Source organism: Channa argus, chromosome 12 (genome assembly GCF_033026475.1).
Source record: "Channa argus isolate prfri chromosome 12, Channa argus male v1.0, whole genome shotgun sequence".
Lineage (NCBI taxonomy): Eukaryota > Metazoa > Chordata > Actinopteri > Anabantiformes > Channidae > Channa > Channa argus.
In genome coordinates, this window is record NC_090208.1 from 22278711 (window position 1) to 22297884 (window position 19174).

Genomic DNA, 19174 nt, shown 5'->3' on the forward strand with positions numbered 1-19174 from the left:
TAAACAATACCGGTTATGGCAATTGTCGCAAAAAATGTTCAGTAATAATAATAAAAAATAAGCATCAAAGATCACTGTTGGTAAAGGTGGAGCTGATTTTAACCACTATAGGTGCAACAATAAAGATACATCAGCGTTTATTGGTTCAATTATATCATTTTTTTTATATTAAAACCACTATATGGAAATAATGTGTTGGCTGATCGGTGTATAGTACATCTAGTTGGTTTTGGTATTTATGTTGTTGCTGACTGGTGTATAGACTGGATGTAGATTAATAATTCAATCCAAGATTGTTACACAGACAGCAGTGATAAAATTAAACAGGCAGAAAAGAGTTGTTGTAGTTAATGTGACATTAATATTTATATTTATTACACAAGACTTTTGTAAAGTTGTGGTAGCTTAAGACAGATTTGCTTAAACGTATGATTGCTGTTACTAAACAAACTGTGATATATAAGTGGTTTATGTCTCATTATCTTTTTAAATACATAATTTACTTCATAACATGTTTGTGTATATGAGAAAATGACCAAGTTAAAGAAATTAGTCAAAATGTTGAGGTGAAAATTACATTTCTAAAATTAACACTGAAGTTTATCATTTTTATGGAGAATACGTGATTTTCTTGATTCTCGTGACTTCGGTGATTTATTCTGCAATTTACTGTAAACTGCAGTTTTCTTTTCCAAGAGACCAGGTAATTCTTAAAGCAGAAGTTAATGCTTTTAGTTAAGCAAAAGAACAAGGGTTGTACTGAGGGGCTTCATCTGCATTTATGAGAAAATATACACTGCAATTTTAAAGAAATCATGTGATCATTAAAGCAAAAGTGAAAGTCTTTCACTAAGCAGAGTATAAAAAGGGCTGCACTGAGGGGGCAGCACTGGTGTATGGATAGAGCTGCGGTTTTCTGTCTCCGGTAACAGGACAAATACTTCAGCACAGATGGTGAAAAAGTAAAAGAAACCTCTTCATCAATGGTGAGTTGTTCTCTTCCTCTTTTTTTTTGTCAGTGATTGCCCCGGTTTGTACTTGATGGAAATCACCTAAAAAGCAGAACAAACAACACTGCTTCCTTCTTACGAACTGCCTGTATAATCTGATGCTGCAGGGCATTTCGTACTGTGAAATATTAGGAACTTGACATGTTGCAACCTAAAGCTAAGCCTGCCACGTGCTGAATCAGGCAAAAAGAAAGAAATATACATATTTTCAAGGTTTTTTTTTTGGCTTGGCTCTTGACCGTCATTTTTTCCAGCGGTGGAGTCTGCGCAGAATTGTCCAACTAGGCCACAGCAAACCTCACAACAAATACATTTGACAATGTTTCCCGCAGGTCAACACACTGACTGAGTGTATACTATTTAAGTGGACCCAGAGCGAGAGACGGAACCGAGCAATGGAGGCAGTAAGGACGGTTTATTGAGAATCGCAGCACTGGTAGGAACAGGAGGGGGGAGGGCGTGTAGGAGAGGGGCGCCGTCCGTGGAGGGGGAGACTGGCTGGAGGAGCTTGGAGTCCCGGTGCAGGAGTGAGCGATGGAGCGCTGAGTTGCTGGAGGTGGGCGGGTAGAACCCAGGGGGTAAGGAGACGAGGAGACGAGGAGCTGGAGAGGCAAACTGGAAGCAGCAGGTTCTGTAGAGGGGGAGAAACACTGAGCAAGACAAAGACACTTCTATGAGTTCAGGAAAAATGCTAGAGTTCTCTGATACCGTGGGGTTACTGAGGCGATGTGGCGACTTGGGGCAACCAGGGAACCGGTATATGCACAGCTGTCATCGAGGGGACGGAGTGAGTGCAGGTTGGGCCGCCGCTGCAGTTCTATGAAAGAAAGATATAGGAGCGGGTGCTGTGACAATGTGATTGTATATATGTGATTTATATATATATATATATATATATATATATATATATATATATATATATATATATATATATATATATATATATATATATAATATTATTAATAATAATAATTGTGACGTACAACTGTAATGCAAAATCTTATCAAAAATACATAATAAAATCTCCACATAACAAAATAAATAGTGCATTTTATTGTGAATGTTCATGGTTCAGATACCAGGAACTTCCTATGCACCTAAATCTTATTTTTATTTTTTTAATTCCTTTCTATTCTTTCTTACATCTGATGAAACACTTCTCATAGAACTTTAAAGTTTTCTCCTTGATTCAGATTTTTGCCTTGTACCTCATTTGTAAGTCATTAAGGATAAAACTCTCTGCCAAGTGACTAAATGTAAATGATTGTTTTTGTGTTGGTGGTGGTGCAGTGGTTAGTGCTGCCGCCTCACAGCTTCCTGTGTGGAGTCTACATGTTCTCCCGTGCTGGCGTAGGTTTCCCCCTGGTACCCTGGTCTCCACACGCAGTCTAAGAACATGCATGTTAGAAAATGGGTGATTCTAAATTTGTCATATGTGTGAATGTGAGTGGAATGGTTGTATGTCTGTGTATGTCTTTCTATGTTGGCTCTGAGATAGACTGGCAACCTTTCCAGGGTCCTTGTGCCCACTCACAGGTGGGATAGACTCCAGCCCCCTTGTGACATTAAACAGATAATGAATGGATGATTTTTTTTGTGTTAGGGCTTTGTGGTATTTGTCCATACTGCAGTCAAGCAGCTAGAACTGTGCTCTTATGTATTACACTTGGTACATTTAAGGTTGTGGCGACTGTGGCGCAGGAAGGTAGAGCGGTTGTCCACCAATCTCACAGTTGACCGGCTCCTCCGGTCACATGTCGAAGTGTCCTTGAGCAAGACACTGAACCCCAACTTAGTTGCTCCCGGTGAGTGTTGGCCAGCTGCATAGCAGCTCCCCCATCGGTATATGAATGTGAGTGTGAATGGGTGAATACGAAGCAGTGTAAAGCGCTTTGAGTGCCAATAGGTAGAAAAGCGCTATATAAGTGCAGACCATTTACATGGAGCCTTATAGACTCTTTCTTTCGTTCTTTTCAGTTACAAACTGCTTGAATAATTTGGAGGCAGTAAAGGATCACTGAGAGTGTAGTCAGATGGAGGTAAACAGCAGGCTTATAAATTCACAAAATATATGAAACACTGTGATAAGCTACTGTGTGAGATGATGGGTTGATTTAACACATCTGCAAATGTGTATTGTCCTCATTTATCAAGGGGTTCTGAGGATCCTCCATTAACACAATGCTCTGATTGTAAGGCTGACTGTCACCACTCGGATGCCAACAATGGAGGTTAGTTTTTCAGTCTAAGTAGCTGTATGTAAAATTATTATTATTAAAATTTTTTCTATTGTCTTTTCCACAGCTCTTTGCCCTCATGTGAAGAAAACAGTCTATAATATCAGCAGTGAGTCAGTTCCTACACACTTGCAAACCCCTGCTGGTGAAGTGGGGAACTACATTGTGACTTGTTGCAGAGAAGGAGAAATTGTGCATCAGACAATGGACCTGAGGCCAGATGTTCAAAATTCTCGTCAGAATTCCGAAGAAACAAAGAGTGAAAATATGAAGACGTCTGCAAACACAAGTAAGTAAAAATATTCTAAGAAGTAAAGAAAAAAATAAGTTAAAACTATTTTCCCAGAAACAACATCCATTGACTTTGTGAAAGGTTACAAATCCATAATGTTAAATAGGAAGAGAATGGATGAACACACACACATACATCAAACACACAAACAAATAGTTCCCTTAATTATTTATGTTAATTAGTCCCTTCAATTTCATAGAGCTGATTTCAAGTAAATTATTTTCTTGATGTGATCATTTCAGTACTTGGCAAAATGGGAAATCAACCGGACTGCACCATAATATTATGTCAACCAAACAACTGAAAACCATCATAAAAAGCCTGTTTTTTCAAAAGCTTCTACATTTAGTGCTTAGAGTTTTACTTATCCAGCTGTTATATAAAGCAGTTGCTCATTATCATTTACTAATATCATAAATAGTATTATAAAAAGTATTTCTAAGTACCTGGGTTACAGCTACCATGTAGGTTTACAGGGATAGTATGCAAACTCCACACTACCAGTCCCACCAGCTCCCGCCAGCTACATCCTCCATCGGTGTGTGAGTGATTATGAGTGTGAATGGGTGAAGAGGAAGCAAAGTGAAGTGCTTAGGGCATCAAAGTATCAAGGTAGTAGAAGAATTCTCTACTGTATAAGTACAGATAATTTACACAGAATGGTGTAAATGGTTATGGTACTTTGACTATGCAATATCTTATATATGATTTTCAATTATAATAGTTTAGGGCTTTGTCAGAAATAACCCCTCACTCACTATATATTGCACTGTACAGCGTGATCACCATTTCTATAGTAGTGTCCAAATGTTGTGTATAAATCTATGCACTATATAGTAAACTTAAAGTATCCCACAGTACATCAATAAATGTACCATAGTGTACATGGCATGTACACTTTTTGCTAACAATCCCACAATGCAATGTTCCAAATTTACAGATGAGCAATTTACTGTTGTGCGGCTCAACGATGTTAACGCTGTTAACGATGACGCAATATGAGAACCGTTAGTAAGTCTCTAAAATGTCGATTAACTGCTCACTGATGAGTGAATTACTAAGTGTACATGATAGAGGGAACAGTAACTGAAAGAGTAGGAGTTGTTTTCAGAAACGACCTAGGAGTTACAATGATTGGCCTATTATTTTTTTAGTTATTACTTATTCTACAGAATAATTAACACACATATTCATATGTGCTGATGTGCTACATAATGTCATGAGATGATTTCAGTTTCTGTTAAATTTATTGATTTATGTCCCCGAGCATTGTGTTGATAAGAAAATCAGCTTAATACAGTTACAAACTTTATCTCCTCTAGACAAAGACAACTAGGCCTTTTTTCTGAAGCCCTTAAAGAATTTACACAGTCATAAATGTTTAGAGTATTGGGAAAGTCATCAGACCCATAGCTCAGGCTGGACCCTAACTCCAAACAGAGAGAGAACTCAATTTCTCTCTCTGTTTTCACTGCTTGTCCCTGTTTCTGTGAATCCTAAATTCTCTCACAATAATTATGCTTTGAGACTATATTAGAGTAACAATTCTATCTCCGTGGTAGGGGGGGGGGTCTTGCAATGGCATTTTAATGGCACCAGAGCCATTATGTGCTTGACAGTTTATATGTCTCTTGCAGTACTCAGCTGCATATGCTGAAAATAACAAATCCTAGTGTACCAGTGAGTATCATACAAACTTACTCTCCGAGTGTGATAAATACCATGAGTTTGCTTTGCATACAAATGGAAATAAGAATTGGGTAAATAAGGTTTAAATCTGGGCCCAGCCATGTCACTTTTTGAAGTGTTGCACCCAGTTTCTTTCACAACGTTTTTCAGTCACATACCTGCTAGGGACAGGATGTTTGACAGGTCAGGCTGTAGCTTCAGTTCCTGTGGGAGAGAAAGTTGAGTGAGGTGAAACATTTGTCTTGTCGTCACTGATGCTTCTGCAGCAGCATCTACTGCTGAATTTCCAGAAATTACATCTATAGTTAATGTTAGAGTCACATTTAACAACAGATATTTGTGTGGACAACAGGATAACATCTGATGATCTGTAAAAAGAAGAAGGTGCAGTTGGATTTCCAGCTGATGTCATAAAAACCCTTTGTCTCCAGAGACAACCATAGTCGTTAACAATGCCAAACACGAGTTTTTTCTTTGGCCAATTTACCAGCTTCAGTAAGAGCTGTCAGCTCACCAGCTTGTGCAGACAAGTTAGAAGGTAGTTTATCACTAGAAATTACGTTTTGGGACAACTGCAAACCAACCTGACTTCTGCCAGTTTTGACATCTCAGGAATCAGAGCCATCAACCCATAACTCTATGTCAGCTTTTAGGATTAGCGTGTCAGACCAGATCTGGGAGTACAGAGGGTTTTCAGTACTTCAGTGCAGTTATGAGGATCTCCATGCTCCTCTGTGAGCAGAAGAATTGCAGGCTTCAACATATTAAATCTTTTCACAGTAACGTTGGGCTTTTCATGCCATATATCAGAATAGCTAAACACATCATGTGATGCTAACACAGTTTTTTCTGCTGCAGCAACAGCTCTGAGACAGACAGGGAGACCTGCTACTACTGGATCCAGCTTTAATGAGAAATAAGCAACAGGCTGTAGTTTACAACCGTGAGATTGGCATAATACAGAAGTCATGTTCCTGGACTGCAAACTGAGTGAAAGACAGATTAGAATTAGGGAAACCTAGTGTAGGAGCTACAGAAAGTATTGCCTTTCAGGAGCCAACATGATTTCTTCATATGCAAAAGATATTTACCGTGCACCACAGCAAGCAGGGAAGTTTCGCGCAGAGAATAATTTGGGATCCACTTTCTCCAAATTGGTGTCACGCCAAGAAAAGTCATCATTGTTTTTTTTAGTAATTGGCTTACGAATATTTTCAATTGCAGCAATTGATTTTCGTGACAATGTTTGTGTTAGGAAACTGCATTTTAAAAAGACTTACTTTATGGCCGGAAGAGCAGAGTCCAAACCTGGATTCACCTTATTGAACTCAGACAAGACAGGATACAGTGTTAGAACAATCTTTTGGTCTATATACTCTGGTTCTGTCTGTTTTGTCTCCATCTGTATTTTCCCTTTAATCATTCTACTCTCCCTCACAACGCAGTCATCTTTCCACATAACAAATACCTTCCAGTCAGCTTGGAACAAATCATTTCTTTTGGACAAAGACTTGTGCTCTCCTCTTCTGTTTCCAGTTTAGTTGTCCAACCGCTGATTCCTTTTTAATAAAACCCCAATTCCCACTATTTATTCAATTGATTAAAACTGTCTTTATACTGGGTATTATACTACACATAGGGGCGGCTATAGCTCAGTTGGTAAAGGCAGTTGTCCACAGACCACAGGGTGAGTGGTTTGATCCCTGGCCCTGGCTATATGTCGAAGTGTCCCTGGGCAAGACACCGAACCCCTAACAGCCCATTCCCCTCCCCAGCTGTGCAGTGCAGAAATTGGGGAGGGTTGTGTAAGGAAGGGCATCCGGTGTAAAACCTGTGCCAAATCAACATGCGGACAATGATCCGCTGTTGTGACCCTGAACTCACTGGATAAGCTGAAAGGAGAGTAGTAGATACTACACTGCCATTTCGTCACATGTTGAGTTGGTTCAGATGGTAGAGTTTGCCCAGGACAGGTGATTACTTCTCTTGTAGTACCCAGTACTGTTCTCTTGTAGGCAGTTCTCTGGTGCGACTATGCTATTGTCTTTCCACCTACCCAACACATTAGTGAGTTATATACAGCTCTCTTACCTAGTTCTGGTCAGCTCGTGTTTCTCCTTTGATACTTTACCACTGTATTTTGGTCCATATCGGTATCCTCAGGAGAACAGCTTCTTGACCCATAGGGAGGAATCAGCTGTTACTGGTGGGCTATCAGTTAATTTAATTACATATAATGTTGTAAGATCAATAAAATAAGCAATTGCTTGAAAATAACAAGCATTTTTATATCTACAGAGACACGCATGCAGAGTTTTTTGGAGGATCTGGGGCTGAAGCAGAACTACACAGAGAAGCTGTCACTGAGCTCAATACTTCAGATTGATGAGAAGATCATCACTGATGAACCTGCCAGGTGTAATTCAGATCTTCCATGGTATTTTCTAAAGAAATTGATGATGGTTAATGTGACAGCTAGAAATGTGAAATGGACATCAGTATGTGAATCAAACTGTGATGTTACATCAGAGATCACAGAGTTAGATTTTGATGATCTGTTTGACTCTTCAAACTCAGGTGACATAAACCCCCTTGACCTAATCACTGCTCTGTTCCTGTGTTCTGATGGGTTTGTACAACAGGAAATGTCACTCAAAATGTCCATGTGTCAGTTTTCTGTCCCTCTGCTGCTTCCTAATTGTGACACACCACAGTGCACACTCATGCTCTGGGCCATGAGAGACATTCTTAAAAAGTACAGACCTCCGTCCCTCTCAGAGTCCAAGGGCTTTATGGAAGACAGAATAGTTCTGTCTGAACTTCCAATGATATCTTTTGTGAGGCTGGGTGAGTGCTCTTTGTCCAAGTCAGAGATCCTCAACAAGCTACTGAGTAATTCTCAGCAGTACCATGACACATTTGTTCACCGTAACATGGAATGTGGAGACAGTCCAAGAAGAATATCCAATGGACTGACTGAAATTACTTGGTACCTTCCTTGTGGAAACAAAAACATGGATGTTTTCAGTGAACCAGTAGCTGTAGCTAATCTTCGTGGAGACATTGCTTCATTTGAGACACAATACTCATTTTTGTGTCAGACATCTGCAGCACTTTTTGTGTTTTTTGACAAGTTGGAATCTGAGTTCAAACTGCTTAACAACCAGCACCACAAGGCACAAATCTTCCTAGTAGGTAACGGTGAAAGCAAACAGATTAATTTAGATGCCCTTAAAAAGGTAGCAACTAACTTGAGCTTGGATAAGAAAAACATCATTATTAAGACAAAGGATAAAAACAATGCAGATTTTGTCAAAAAATTGAAGGAAACAGTCAGTGATGTGGTTGAGAACACAGGGATGAAGATGCAAATAGAGCAGATGGCTGACATTGCTCATGAACTGGGAATCTTAGTTGATGAAGACTCTCTTGAGTGTCAGACAGCCAAGAATAATGCAGATAACATCACTGTAAAAATTCAAGACATCCTTAAATACAAAGAAGCTGAGCTTCCTCTGCAAGGTCAAATATGGAAGGAACTGACAAACCTGGAAAAAGAAGAATTTCGGCTTCGGAAAGTTGGCTCTCAAAATATTGAAAAATACAAGTGTGATCTTAAAACACAGAAAGAAAAACTCCGGGACAAACAGAACTCTTACGACATGTCAGATGCAATGATGTGCTTCATAAATGCAATATCAAGTCCAGGAATAGAGAGGTGTTACTTCCTCAAATGGATGCGAATGAACCTCGATAACCTGTCTCGAGAAAAACTGTCTGGCCTCAGGGAGCAGTACAAGAAGAAGTGCAACAATTCTGAGAACAAAGAGGAGATTAAAGACATTGACAGACAACTCTCCAACAGCTCACTGGGGACTGAACACTTCTTCCGTGAAATGGGTCAAATCTACGAAGCTTCACTTTCCCTTCCAGAAACAAACCAATCACGTCAACAGCTGCAGCATCTGCCCAAACTCTGTGCAGGATTGATGCTTGATGGATTTCCCCTTGAGCTGGTAGACGGAGATGCCTCCAACATACCTCTCACATGGGTGAGTGACGTCCTCTCTCAGCTCAATGAGCTGGTGTCTCCTAAGAACAAGATACTGGTAGTCACAGTTCTTGGAGTTCAGAGCACAGGAAAGTCCACTCTCCTCAACACCATGTTTGGAGTGCAGTTTGCAGTCAGCAGTGGTCGATGCACTCGAGGTGCCTTCATGTTGCTCCTCAAAATCAATGATGACATTAAAAAAGTACTGAACTGTGACTTTGTGGTGATCATTGACACTGAGGGCTTAAAGTCACCAGAGCTTGCACAGCTGGATGATAGTCATGAGCACGACAATGAGCTTGCAACACTTGTAGTGGGTTTGAGTGATATCACCATTATCAACATTGCAATGGAGAATTCAACAGAAATGAAGGACATCCTGCAGATAGTTGTTCACGCTTTTCTCAGGATGAAAGAGGTCGGCAAAAAGCCTAAATGTCAGTTTGTTCACCAGAATGTGTCTGATGTTTCGGCCCATGAGAAGAACTTAAGAGACAGGAAACTGCTCCTGCAACAGCTAAATGAGATGACTCAGGCAGCAGCCAAGATGGAAAAGAAAGAGGATTACAAGAGCTTCACTGATGTGATGGAGTACAACCCAGACACTGGGAACTGGTACATTCCTGGACTCTGGAATGGAAACCCACCAATGGCACCAGTCAATGCAGGCTACAGTGAAGCTGTATATGAGCTCAAGAAAAACATCATTCAACTACTGGGAAATTGTCAGTCACCTGCTAATAATGTCAAGGACTTTACAGAGTGGATGAAAAGTCTGTGGAATGCAGTGAAGCATGAAAACTTCATCTTCAGCTTCAGAAACAGTCTAGTGGCTGATGCATACATGAGACTCTGCACAGAATTCAACAAATGGGAATGGGAATTCAAAAAAGACATGTACACCTGGGTTACACGTGCTGAAACAAGAATTTCAAATTTTGGTACAGTTGCTGCAAAATCTGCCAAATCTGACATTAGAGAACTTCTGACATGTTTGAAAACTGAAGCCTCCACATTGCTGGCTGAATGGGAGACAAAGCTTCTCAAAAATCTGACAGATTATTTCAAGCAAACAGAAGGTCATGTGTATCTGGTTGAAGGATACAGAGAGGAATTCTCAAACAGTGCAAAGAGCATTCGACGAGAAATGGAGAACTCTGTGTTTAATCAGCTCACAGCAGCAGCAGAGATCAAACAGGGAATGAGAGAAGTTGAACAAATCAAGGAGAATCACACAAAAGAAATGGTAAAAGCAGTGTGTGCACTGATTGATGAATGTCGAAAGAAAAAAGTCCAGATGACAGAGGAAGAGCTGGACAAAGAATTTGATAAGATGTGGAATGAAACAGTGAGGAAACTGTCTGTTTCTAAACTGAAGTCCACAGATGTCTTCACCTGTGTGTCCCACTACCTGAGACAGAACCTTTCACATAAGGGGAGTCATGCATGTGAATTGCTGAGTAAAAAGAGTCTGAAAGCTTGTGGACTAATGCCTTTCAAATATACAGAGGAAAGATTAATGAACAAAATCAGTTTTTGGTTTAAACGTCAAGATCACCCAATGATGGTACAAAAATTGGCTGACAGCATCTTAGATGCTTGTGAACAGTTTGTAACTGAAAAAATGGAAAGAAAAACCAACTACCATGACACCTACATCCAGGAGATCGTGCTTATGATTGATGAGAGGCTAGAAAACAATCAGCATCTTGGTACAGACATTAAGTTTGAAGTTTCTCTAAAACTGCACATCTGTGGATTTGCAGCAGTAAACTTTCAGCAAATGCATGAAGATTTCCTACAAGTGAATGATCCTTACACATGTTTGAGTCAGAACAAGGAGAAGTTTCGTGCTGATTTTAAAGATGTGTTTCATGAACGAGACCAGTGCCAGAAAAAGGCAGAAGAATTCACCAAACAATGCTTGAAGCCTGCAGTTGAAGACTTTATCAACCGTTCACTGGGTCTTGACATCATTGGAGAAATGCAGACACTGCAGCAGTTCAGCACAAGAATATGGTTCCAGTATTCACTTCTACAGGATCTGCTTGCAAAGAATACATTTGAAAACTATTTGAGTTCCATTTCTTCATATGAGGATTATGTAAAGAAACAAATACTTGACCAAATATTGAGTCACTTCTCAGATGGTTCTAAGATGTCAGAGTTTGAGGATCAGCATCTTCAGTCATGTATCAACAGCATAACTGATGCTATCAATGAGGCCAAATTAATCAGTGATAATCTGAAGACATTTGTTGAAGATATCTGCAGAAAACTTGATGAGAAACTGGTTATTTCCCAGGATGCTCTTGTTGCTTTCATGACCCTGAACAAGGCTGATCAGGAACAGTTTGCTCACTGGCTCACAGTGTCTGTGAAGGACATGGGACAAACTCTTAGAGAGGAGTTTAAAAAATCAAACATTGAATTGAAACTAAAACAACTTCATATAAAGCCCCAAAATGAGATTTTCACCAAACTGATTGGATGTGGTAAACAGTGTCCATTCTGTAAATCACCCTGTGAAGCAGGAGGAGCAGCTCACACTGAGCACTGGGCTTCACTACATCGACCAGAGGGTCTGGGTAGACACAGGTGGGATGAGTCAAGAAAACTTATTACTGACATATGTTCTTCCTCTGTGATCAGTGACGCAGGTTTCTGTTGTGATGCTACAAAACATGAATGGCACCCATACAAGAAGTACAAAGAAATTTTCCCAGACTGGAAAATTCCTCCAGATGTGAGTCTTGAGGCATCAGACTACTGGAAATATGTGATGGCAAAGTTCAACAAGGACTTTGCAAAAGCATATGGAGCAGAACCTGCTGAGATCCCTGAAGTTTGGGACAAGATCACAGAGACACAGGCAGCAAAGAGTCTCAGTGAGTCATTTAACATCAAGTGAGAAACTGTATGATCCAGAATCACAGTTGTACAAACCCTCTACATTGATTCAGAATCACCTGATTTAAGATATTCTCCCTTCACACAGACATTTAACCACTACAGCTTAAAGGGAAATCACAGTTAATATACAAGTAACCAATGTATAAGATACATTTTTATGTCGATATTTAGGATTGATATTTTCATTATAGAGCAGGTATATTTTAGTAGATTTTTTTTGTAGTCAGAAATATAAAATCTGTTTTTTTTTTTGTGTTTAGTAGCAAGTGTCAGATAATTAGTATTATTTTCTTGGTGATTACACAAGTTGCATTTGATATTGTCAAAAAGGCACAAATGCTAAAAAGCATGATATAAGATTTTTTTTTTTGGATTTAAAATGGTTGCTTTCAAAAATCAAATTTTTTATGTGTTACATTATTATTCAGTCTATATCAACATGTAAAATATACATGATAGAACAATGTTTTTCTCATAACTCATAATTGAGTCTAATACGTGTTGTTGCTAAGCTAGAATTTAGATTCTGTTTATTTCACCGAAGCATGGTGATAATTAAGTCTAAACAATGTTAACATTATAGATGATAACATTGTCATGAACCTTTTTTTTTTTATCCTGAATTTAGAAAGACTTTTATTTCTGTAAACTATCTAATGCCAAATATTTACACGTAAAAAAAATTCTATATGTGGTATTGTCAGCATGTATACCGTAAAGTATTTACTGTTAACTCACTGATTAAAGAAACAAAATCCACAATGTGGCTATAAATGTGTTTAAAGTGGCCTAAATGAAAGTATAATAGCTGTATTCATTCTATAAATGTATTCAGTTCTTTGGTGTGAAAGCAGGCAAATAGTCCAACTTTGCATTGAGCCCAACCCTCTATTTAATGTGACTGTGTTTATGTCACTGCTTTTGTATATGTTCACATTTTGGATGTTACATGAGTCTTTCTATGCACCAGTCCTCTGATCCTCAACCTTTAAATAACCTCAGTGATGTTCATGTGTTCATCTCAGTTTACTTAAATGTCTTCAGTTTTCAAATGTACTGAAATAAGGATAAAGTGAAATTCAGCGCGAACTGTGTGAACCAAAGAGCTACACTGAGTCACTTGTGGTGACACAGATGAAATCACAGACAAATAAATACACTGAGGATTTATTATTAAAATTGTTATTAGCCCAGCAGATAAACGCATGTGTGTGTGTGGAGCCAGAACGACGCCGGCCCTGAGGACAGCAGGACGTCAGCTTACCTTCTGACTTGTCCCCAGTAACAGTACAACAGTTTTCATGGATTTCAATTTCCACTCCTCACATCAAGACTATGTCCCCTGTTCTTGCCAAAGAACATCACACTACATTCTGTTTCTCATCAGTTCTATCATCCAATCACGTTCTTTGCCCCACTATACTACTCACTTAACCTGTTTCCTGTAGTACAGACTATTCTACAGACTAAGTCTTAGTTAGTCTCTGGCACCATTCAGTTCACGTATATCGTGATTTTAATGTAATAATGACCTGACTCAACAGACGTGACAAAAGAGAGAAGTACGCAATGTAAAGGCCAAAATAAGAAGTTTATTGTAACAAAATCAAGGCTAGACAACTAAAAATATCATCAGTTCCATCAGTGATGAGCGTCTGCATGGATGAGTGAACATAAAGTAACATAATTAAACAAAACTACAACGCAAGGAAAGCTTGAGCGACAGACAGCAGGCCAGCCGGCAAGTCACTTGTTTCCAAGGGAGGCCAGGGTTTTATAGAGAATAGGACACTGGGCCCAGGTGTCCTCAACCACCGTAACTGGCTCCACCTCCAGTGTCCTGGATGTGATTTTTAGTTAAGAAACTTTATTTTTCCTTCTAATCGCCTGCGTCTTGTCTTGTTTTCCTTTCCATTCAACATGGAACATTGTCCCCACCTTTGTGATTTCATTACAAGGAGCAATGCAACCATCAGTCTGAACCAGAGTAAAAGTTTTCATAAACAGTTTGTTACCTTTTAAAAACATTTTTGGTATAAATATGCTCCAAAATCTTATTGTAAAGAGATACCGTTGAATCCTCCTGTGAAGTCAAATTCACAGAAAAAGAGATGTTGAGGGAGGCTGACCCTTCTAACCAATCAAATATTTAAAAAATCAGTTTTGCTGAATTTCTATTAATTGTAATTTGATAAGAATTAATGACAGATGACCACAGTGAAGCAGGGAGAGGGACGGTTGGGCAGAGCAGCGTAAATTAATTTCAAATCGCACGATAATGCCAATTAAAATTAAATGACCATTTTCACAGCCATTCTCTGATCTATCAACTTCCAACTGCTGGTATAATACTATGCAAGTCAAGTCAAGTGGCTTTTATTGTCATTTACATTTAGTCATTTAGCAGACACTTTTATCCAAAGCGACTTACAAGTGAGGTACAAGGCAGCAAAGATCTAAGTCAAGGAGAAAACATCAAAGCAAAGTCCTATCAGAAAAGTTCACAGTTCACGAGATGCAAGTGCAAGAGAGCAGAAAGGATTTTTTTTTTTTTTTTAAGAGATTTAAGTGCATAGGAAGACTATACACAGTAGTACACAGTAGAAACGAGATAACGTTCCTCCAAGAACCAAGGTGCTACAAAATAACACAAGCTATGTAATGTGCATCGAGTGCAACCTAGTGCAAACAGTGCAGACGAAAAACAGTATAGACAGACAGTGTAGACAGACAACACAAAGTAACACAGGACAGGACACAGAACCTAAGACAGTGCCGACCAGTAAACCTACTGTATACTATTTTACAGTACAGTACAGTCAAGTGTGCTAAGGGTGTAAAAAGAGCAGCATGTAAACAGTGCAATTGCATTGGAATGTGCAAAAAACAGCAGGTAAACAGTGTAGTGCGGTAAGTGTAGAATAATGAAACTAACTAAATAAATAAATAAGTGATGGTGGAATGAATTGATTGAAATACGTTTAAAAAAAAATAAATAAAATTTAAAAAATGTGTTTAATACACTTAGTCAGATAAGAATATTTATCTGAAACATGTGTCTGTTCAGTAAATATGTAGCTCAGTATAAAGATTGAATTGAAATCATTAATATCATCTGTGTAGCAGCAGGTCTAAAGTTTGAGACACTGACTGCAGATGAAGGGAACGATCTTTAGTCATAACTTGTTAATATCAGTTTTCATGATACGAAGCCACCTGAACATACTGAAGCACCTTCAATACCAACACTTTCTCTATTCCACTACTTTAATTATCACAATTATGGCAAAGCTGGACCCAAGTGAGGAGACTGACTAAACAAAACTTGTGTATCGGTAAAAATTCAATGATTATCAGAAAGCCTCCTAACAGGAGGGTACAAGAAAAAGGCAAATGGCAGGTAGTGAACGCTGAACAAAAGGCTAAACACAAACTATCAACTGGACTAAAACACCAGGGAAACTAACTTGAAGAAAACCGACAGATCTAATGTCGACAACCGGAGTGAAAAATAGTTAACCAAAATAACACTAGTGAAAACGGCTGAGAAATAAAATAAAACACGGATGTGAAAGATAAACTACTAAACCAAAGGGAACACACTGGAAAAGACTAAGGAAACTAACAGAAACACACCAAGAGTTCTGTGTGTTGACAAGGGGAAAGAAGATGAGGATCTGGCAAAGAATGCTGGGGAAGGCTGGACCTAAATACTGACTGAGGGGAACAGGTGCAAACAATGAGGGATAACGAAAGGTAAAGCTGAAGAACAGGACTAGGATCGGGAAACAGCACACAGCTGATGCTGACAGGAATTAGTTTTGCAAGTATTTAGTCATGAATACTAACCCTGCTCTGTTGTGGGGTATTTAAACATGCTTCACATTCACAAAATATAAATAAATTAATTAATTGAATAAATCATATTTTGCATTTGATGTTACTTTACACTATTAATTCATAATAAAGGGAAAACATTTACTTTCCTTCACATTTATTTTCTTTATTTACAGCTGTAATTATTATACTGTTGAAGATTTTAAATTTAAAATACACTGGGCTTACAAAGAATGATGCATTTTATATCTGTAAAATTATCTCCATTATACATTACTGTATAATACATGTGTACCTTTACTTAGGATTTCGAGGTACGAGGAGCACGTGGGGGTATATGCATTGAAACAAATATTACTTACTGTATGTGTGAGTACTGAATAACTTTATAGAACATTGAAACATCTTCATGCACAGTTAAAACACACATATTTAAATACACACACACATAACCTCTCTGATCTGACCCAAAAATTCCTACCCAACAGGCCGAGCCTATTTATGTCGGCTACAAATTAAAAATAACAGCACATAAATGTCCAGTCCAGAATTAAAACACATGCAGCTACAAGTCTAAATCAACATCATATTCATTATTATCACAAGTCAGCACCAGGAAATAAATAAATACAAAGAGTCAGGTGGGGTAGCTAGAGAAGTGCACACACCCACACACTTGTGCAGTGCGATGAAAGCAGAGCTTGAAGTGAAGAAAGTTCCAGTATTCACTGTATATTGTCACTTTACTTCAGATACTTCAGGATGTCAATGTCACAGAGGGGAGTGGACCTTCGATGGGGCCATTCAGCCAGCTCCCACCCACTGTCCCGCTTCGGAGTCAGGCTGGAGCCTCATCAGGGGCTTATCCGCCTGGGTTATATACTCAGTGGAACATTGGTGTTGCCTAGGACGTACCACTGAATCCATGGGGTTATTATAGAAAATAAAATCCTGCAGTGCAACTCTGACTTCAAAGCCAAGTTCAGGGATGTGAGTGGAAAAGTGGACAAGCTTGGGCCATTTTTGAGAGAACTGACCCCCGGCTGAGTCTGTGACTTTTTGGTAGCACATATTTGTGCAAAACGTTTTTCTCTGACTTAAATTTCAATAAGTCCAAGTACAGGTCCAGACTTACTGACGATCATCTTCAAGCCATACTGAGGGTCTCAACTGCTTCCTCCATCAAGGCAAATGTGGCTCAGCTACGTGAGAGGAAGCGCTGCCAGGTCTCTGGCAGCAAGAAGTAGGCAAGAGAAGCCATTTTCAGAAGAACCGTTCATGTTCATGTTCAGAAGAACCCATTGAAGTTAAAGAACTGCTAGTATTGATGTTTGAGAAGATTAGATTTTTTTTTAACAAAGCTTTTTTGTGGAATATGGTAAATGGTCTGCACTTATATAGCACTTTTCTACCTATTGGCACTCAAAGCGCTTTACACTGCTTCATATTCACCCATTCACACACACATTCATACACCAATGGGGGAGCTGCTATGCAGCTGGCCAACACTCACCCATTCACTCACCCATTCACTCACACATTCACCCATTCACACACACATTCATACACCAATGGGGGAGCTGCTATGCAGCTGGCCAACACTCACTGGGAGCAACTAAGTTGGGGTTCAGTGTCTTGCTCAAGGACACTTCGACAGCCTCAGCCCTGGTCTAAACTAATGGATTGAGACCCCTGGTCTAAACTAATGGCAACAAGCATGTCTAAGCTGACAAAGTCGTGGTTATACTGTAGATTACACTTAATGTTACATTTAAGAAATACAAACTGTTCCTCCATTCATTTTAGGCTATGGATTTTCACTATAGCAAAAAAAAAAAAAAAAGTGAGGCCTGTACCCAGATAACACAACCCATTTTCAGTTACATTCAGAGTCGTATTTCTAATAGTTATTCTAGTTCACTTGTTCAATTGTTTGCTAGTTTTATTTTACGCTGCCAAAATAGAGCCAAATCTCAGAGCGTCCAAAACTGCTGTGGCTGGATGCAGCTGGAGTAGTTGCCCTGGGTGTTTAATACTACTGTGACTGGATTAATACCGGAATCAGCAGATCACCGTGTCATGGCAAAAATGACCATATCTGTTCTTAGACACCTCAAGTGTTATTAGTAAATAAGCTTCAACATCCAGGACGTCTTTTAGGGTTTTATTATCTTGCAAGTGAGAAGTACATCCACAGAGTTTCAATTCTCTACCCCAGTTGACTAGGAGTGGTTCGATTCTAACAGATTATTCAATCGAGAATGGCAACTTGAGCTCAACAAAATAATTTAGGAACTTCTTTACAACTCACCCGGTATCCATGTTGACCAGTTTTAATTTTTAGTTCGTGAATCTGGCGGCAGTCACCATAGGAGCTGCTTTGTTCAGTTCTCCATCTCTACACTGATTCTTTCAGCGGAGGTTGAGACTGGAGTTTGTTTTCTTTTCCAGGGTGCATGCAAGCCACTGTTCACTCTGGCTCCTCCTGTGACACTTCACAGTGCCAAATTGTCATGGCAAAAATGACAATATCTGGTCTTAGACACCCCAAGTGTAATTAGTAAAGAAGCTAAAATAGTATACAGTAGGTTTACTGGTCGGCACTGTCTTAGGTTCTGTGTCCTGTCCTGTGTTACTTTGTGTTGTCTGTCTACACTGTCTGTCTATACTGTTTTTCATCTGCACTGTTTGCACTAGGTTGCACTCGATGCACTTTACATAGCTTGTGTTGTTTTGTAGCACCTTGGTTCTTGGAGGAACGTTATCTCGTTTCTACTGTGTACTGTGTACCACTGTGTATAGTAGAAATGACAATAAAAACCACTTGACTTGACTTGACTTTGTTTCATCAGACAAGAGAATTTTGTTTCTCATGGTCTGAGAGTCCTTCAGTCAGGCTGTCATGTGCCTTTTACTGAGGAGTGGTTTCTGTCTGCCCATCCTACCATACAGGCCTGATTGGTGGAGTGCTGCAGAAATGGTTGTTCTTCTGGAAGTTATTCCTCTCTCCACAATGAAATGCTGGAGCTCTTTCAGAGTGACCATCGGGTTCTTGGTCATCTCCCTGACTAAGGCCCTTCTCTCTTACTCAGTTTGGCCGACCTGCATTTACAGATGATAGAGGCCACTGTGCTCATTGGGACCT

General features: G+C 39.3%; 1 protein-coding gene across 4 annotated transcripts; it reads left to right on the forward strand.

Moving 5' to 3' along the window:
• Window positions 1-835: 835 nt before the first annotated feature.
• Window positions 836-14075, forward strand: LOC137137504 (up-regulator of cell proliferation-like). Of its 4 annotated transcripts, none has more exons than XM_067523841.1 (6): window positions 836-986; window positions 1343-1807; window positions 2988-3049; window positions 3165-3241; window positions 3315-3536; window positions 7527-14075. In XM_067523841.1, exons 5-6 carry the CDS (start codon window positions 3452-3454, stop codon window positions 12188-12190), a joined length of 4749 nt encoding a protein of 1582 aa, XP_067379942.1. In that variant the 5' UTR covers window positions 836-986; window positions 1343-1807; window positions 2988-3049; window positions 3165-3241; window positions 3315-3451; the 3' UTR covers window positions 12191-14075. The 4 variants fall into 4 exon arrangements, with proteins under 4 accessions (XP_067379942.1, XP_067379943.1, XP_067379941.1 ...); XM_067523842.1 differs by having other exon boundaries at window positions 1343-1797; XM_067523840.1 differs by lacking the exon at window positions 1343-1807 and having other exon boundaries at window positions 838-986.
• Window positions 14076-19174: the final 5099 nt, after the last annotated feature.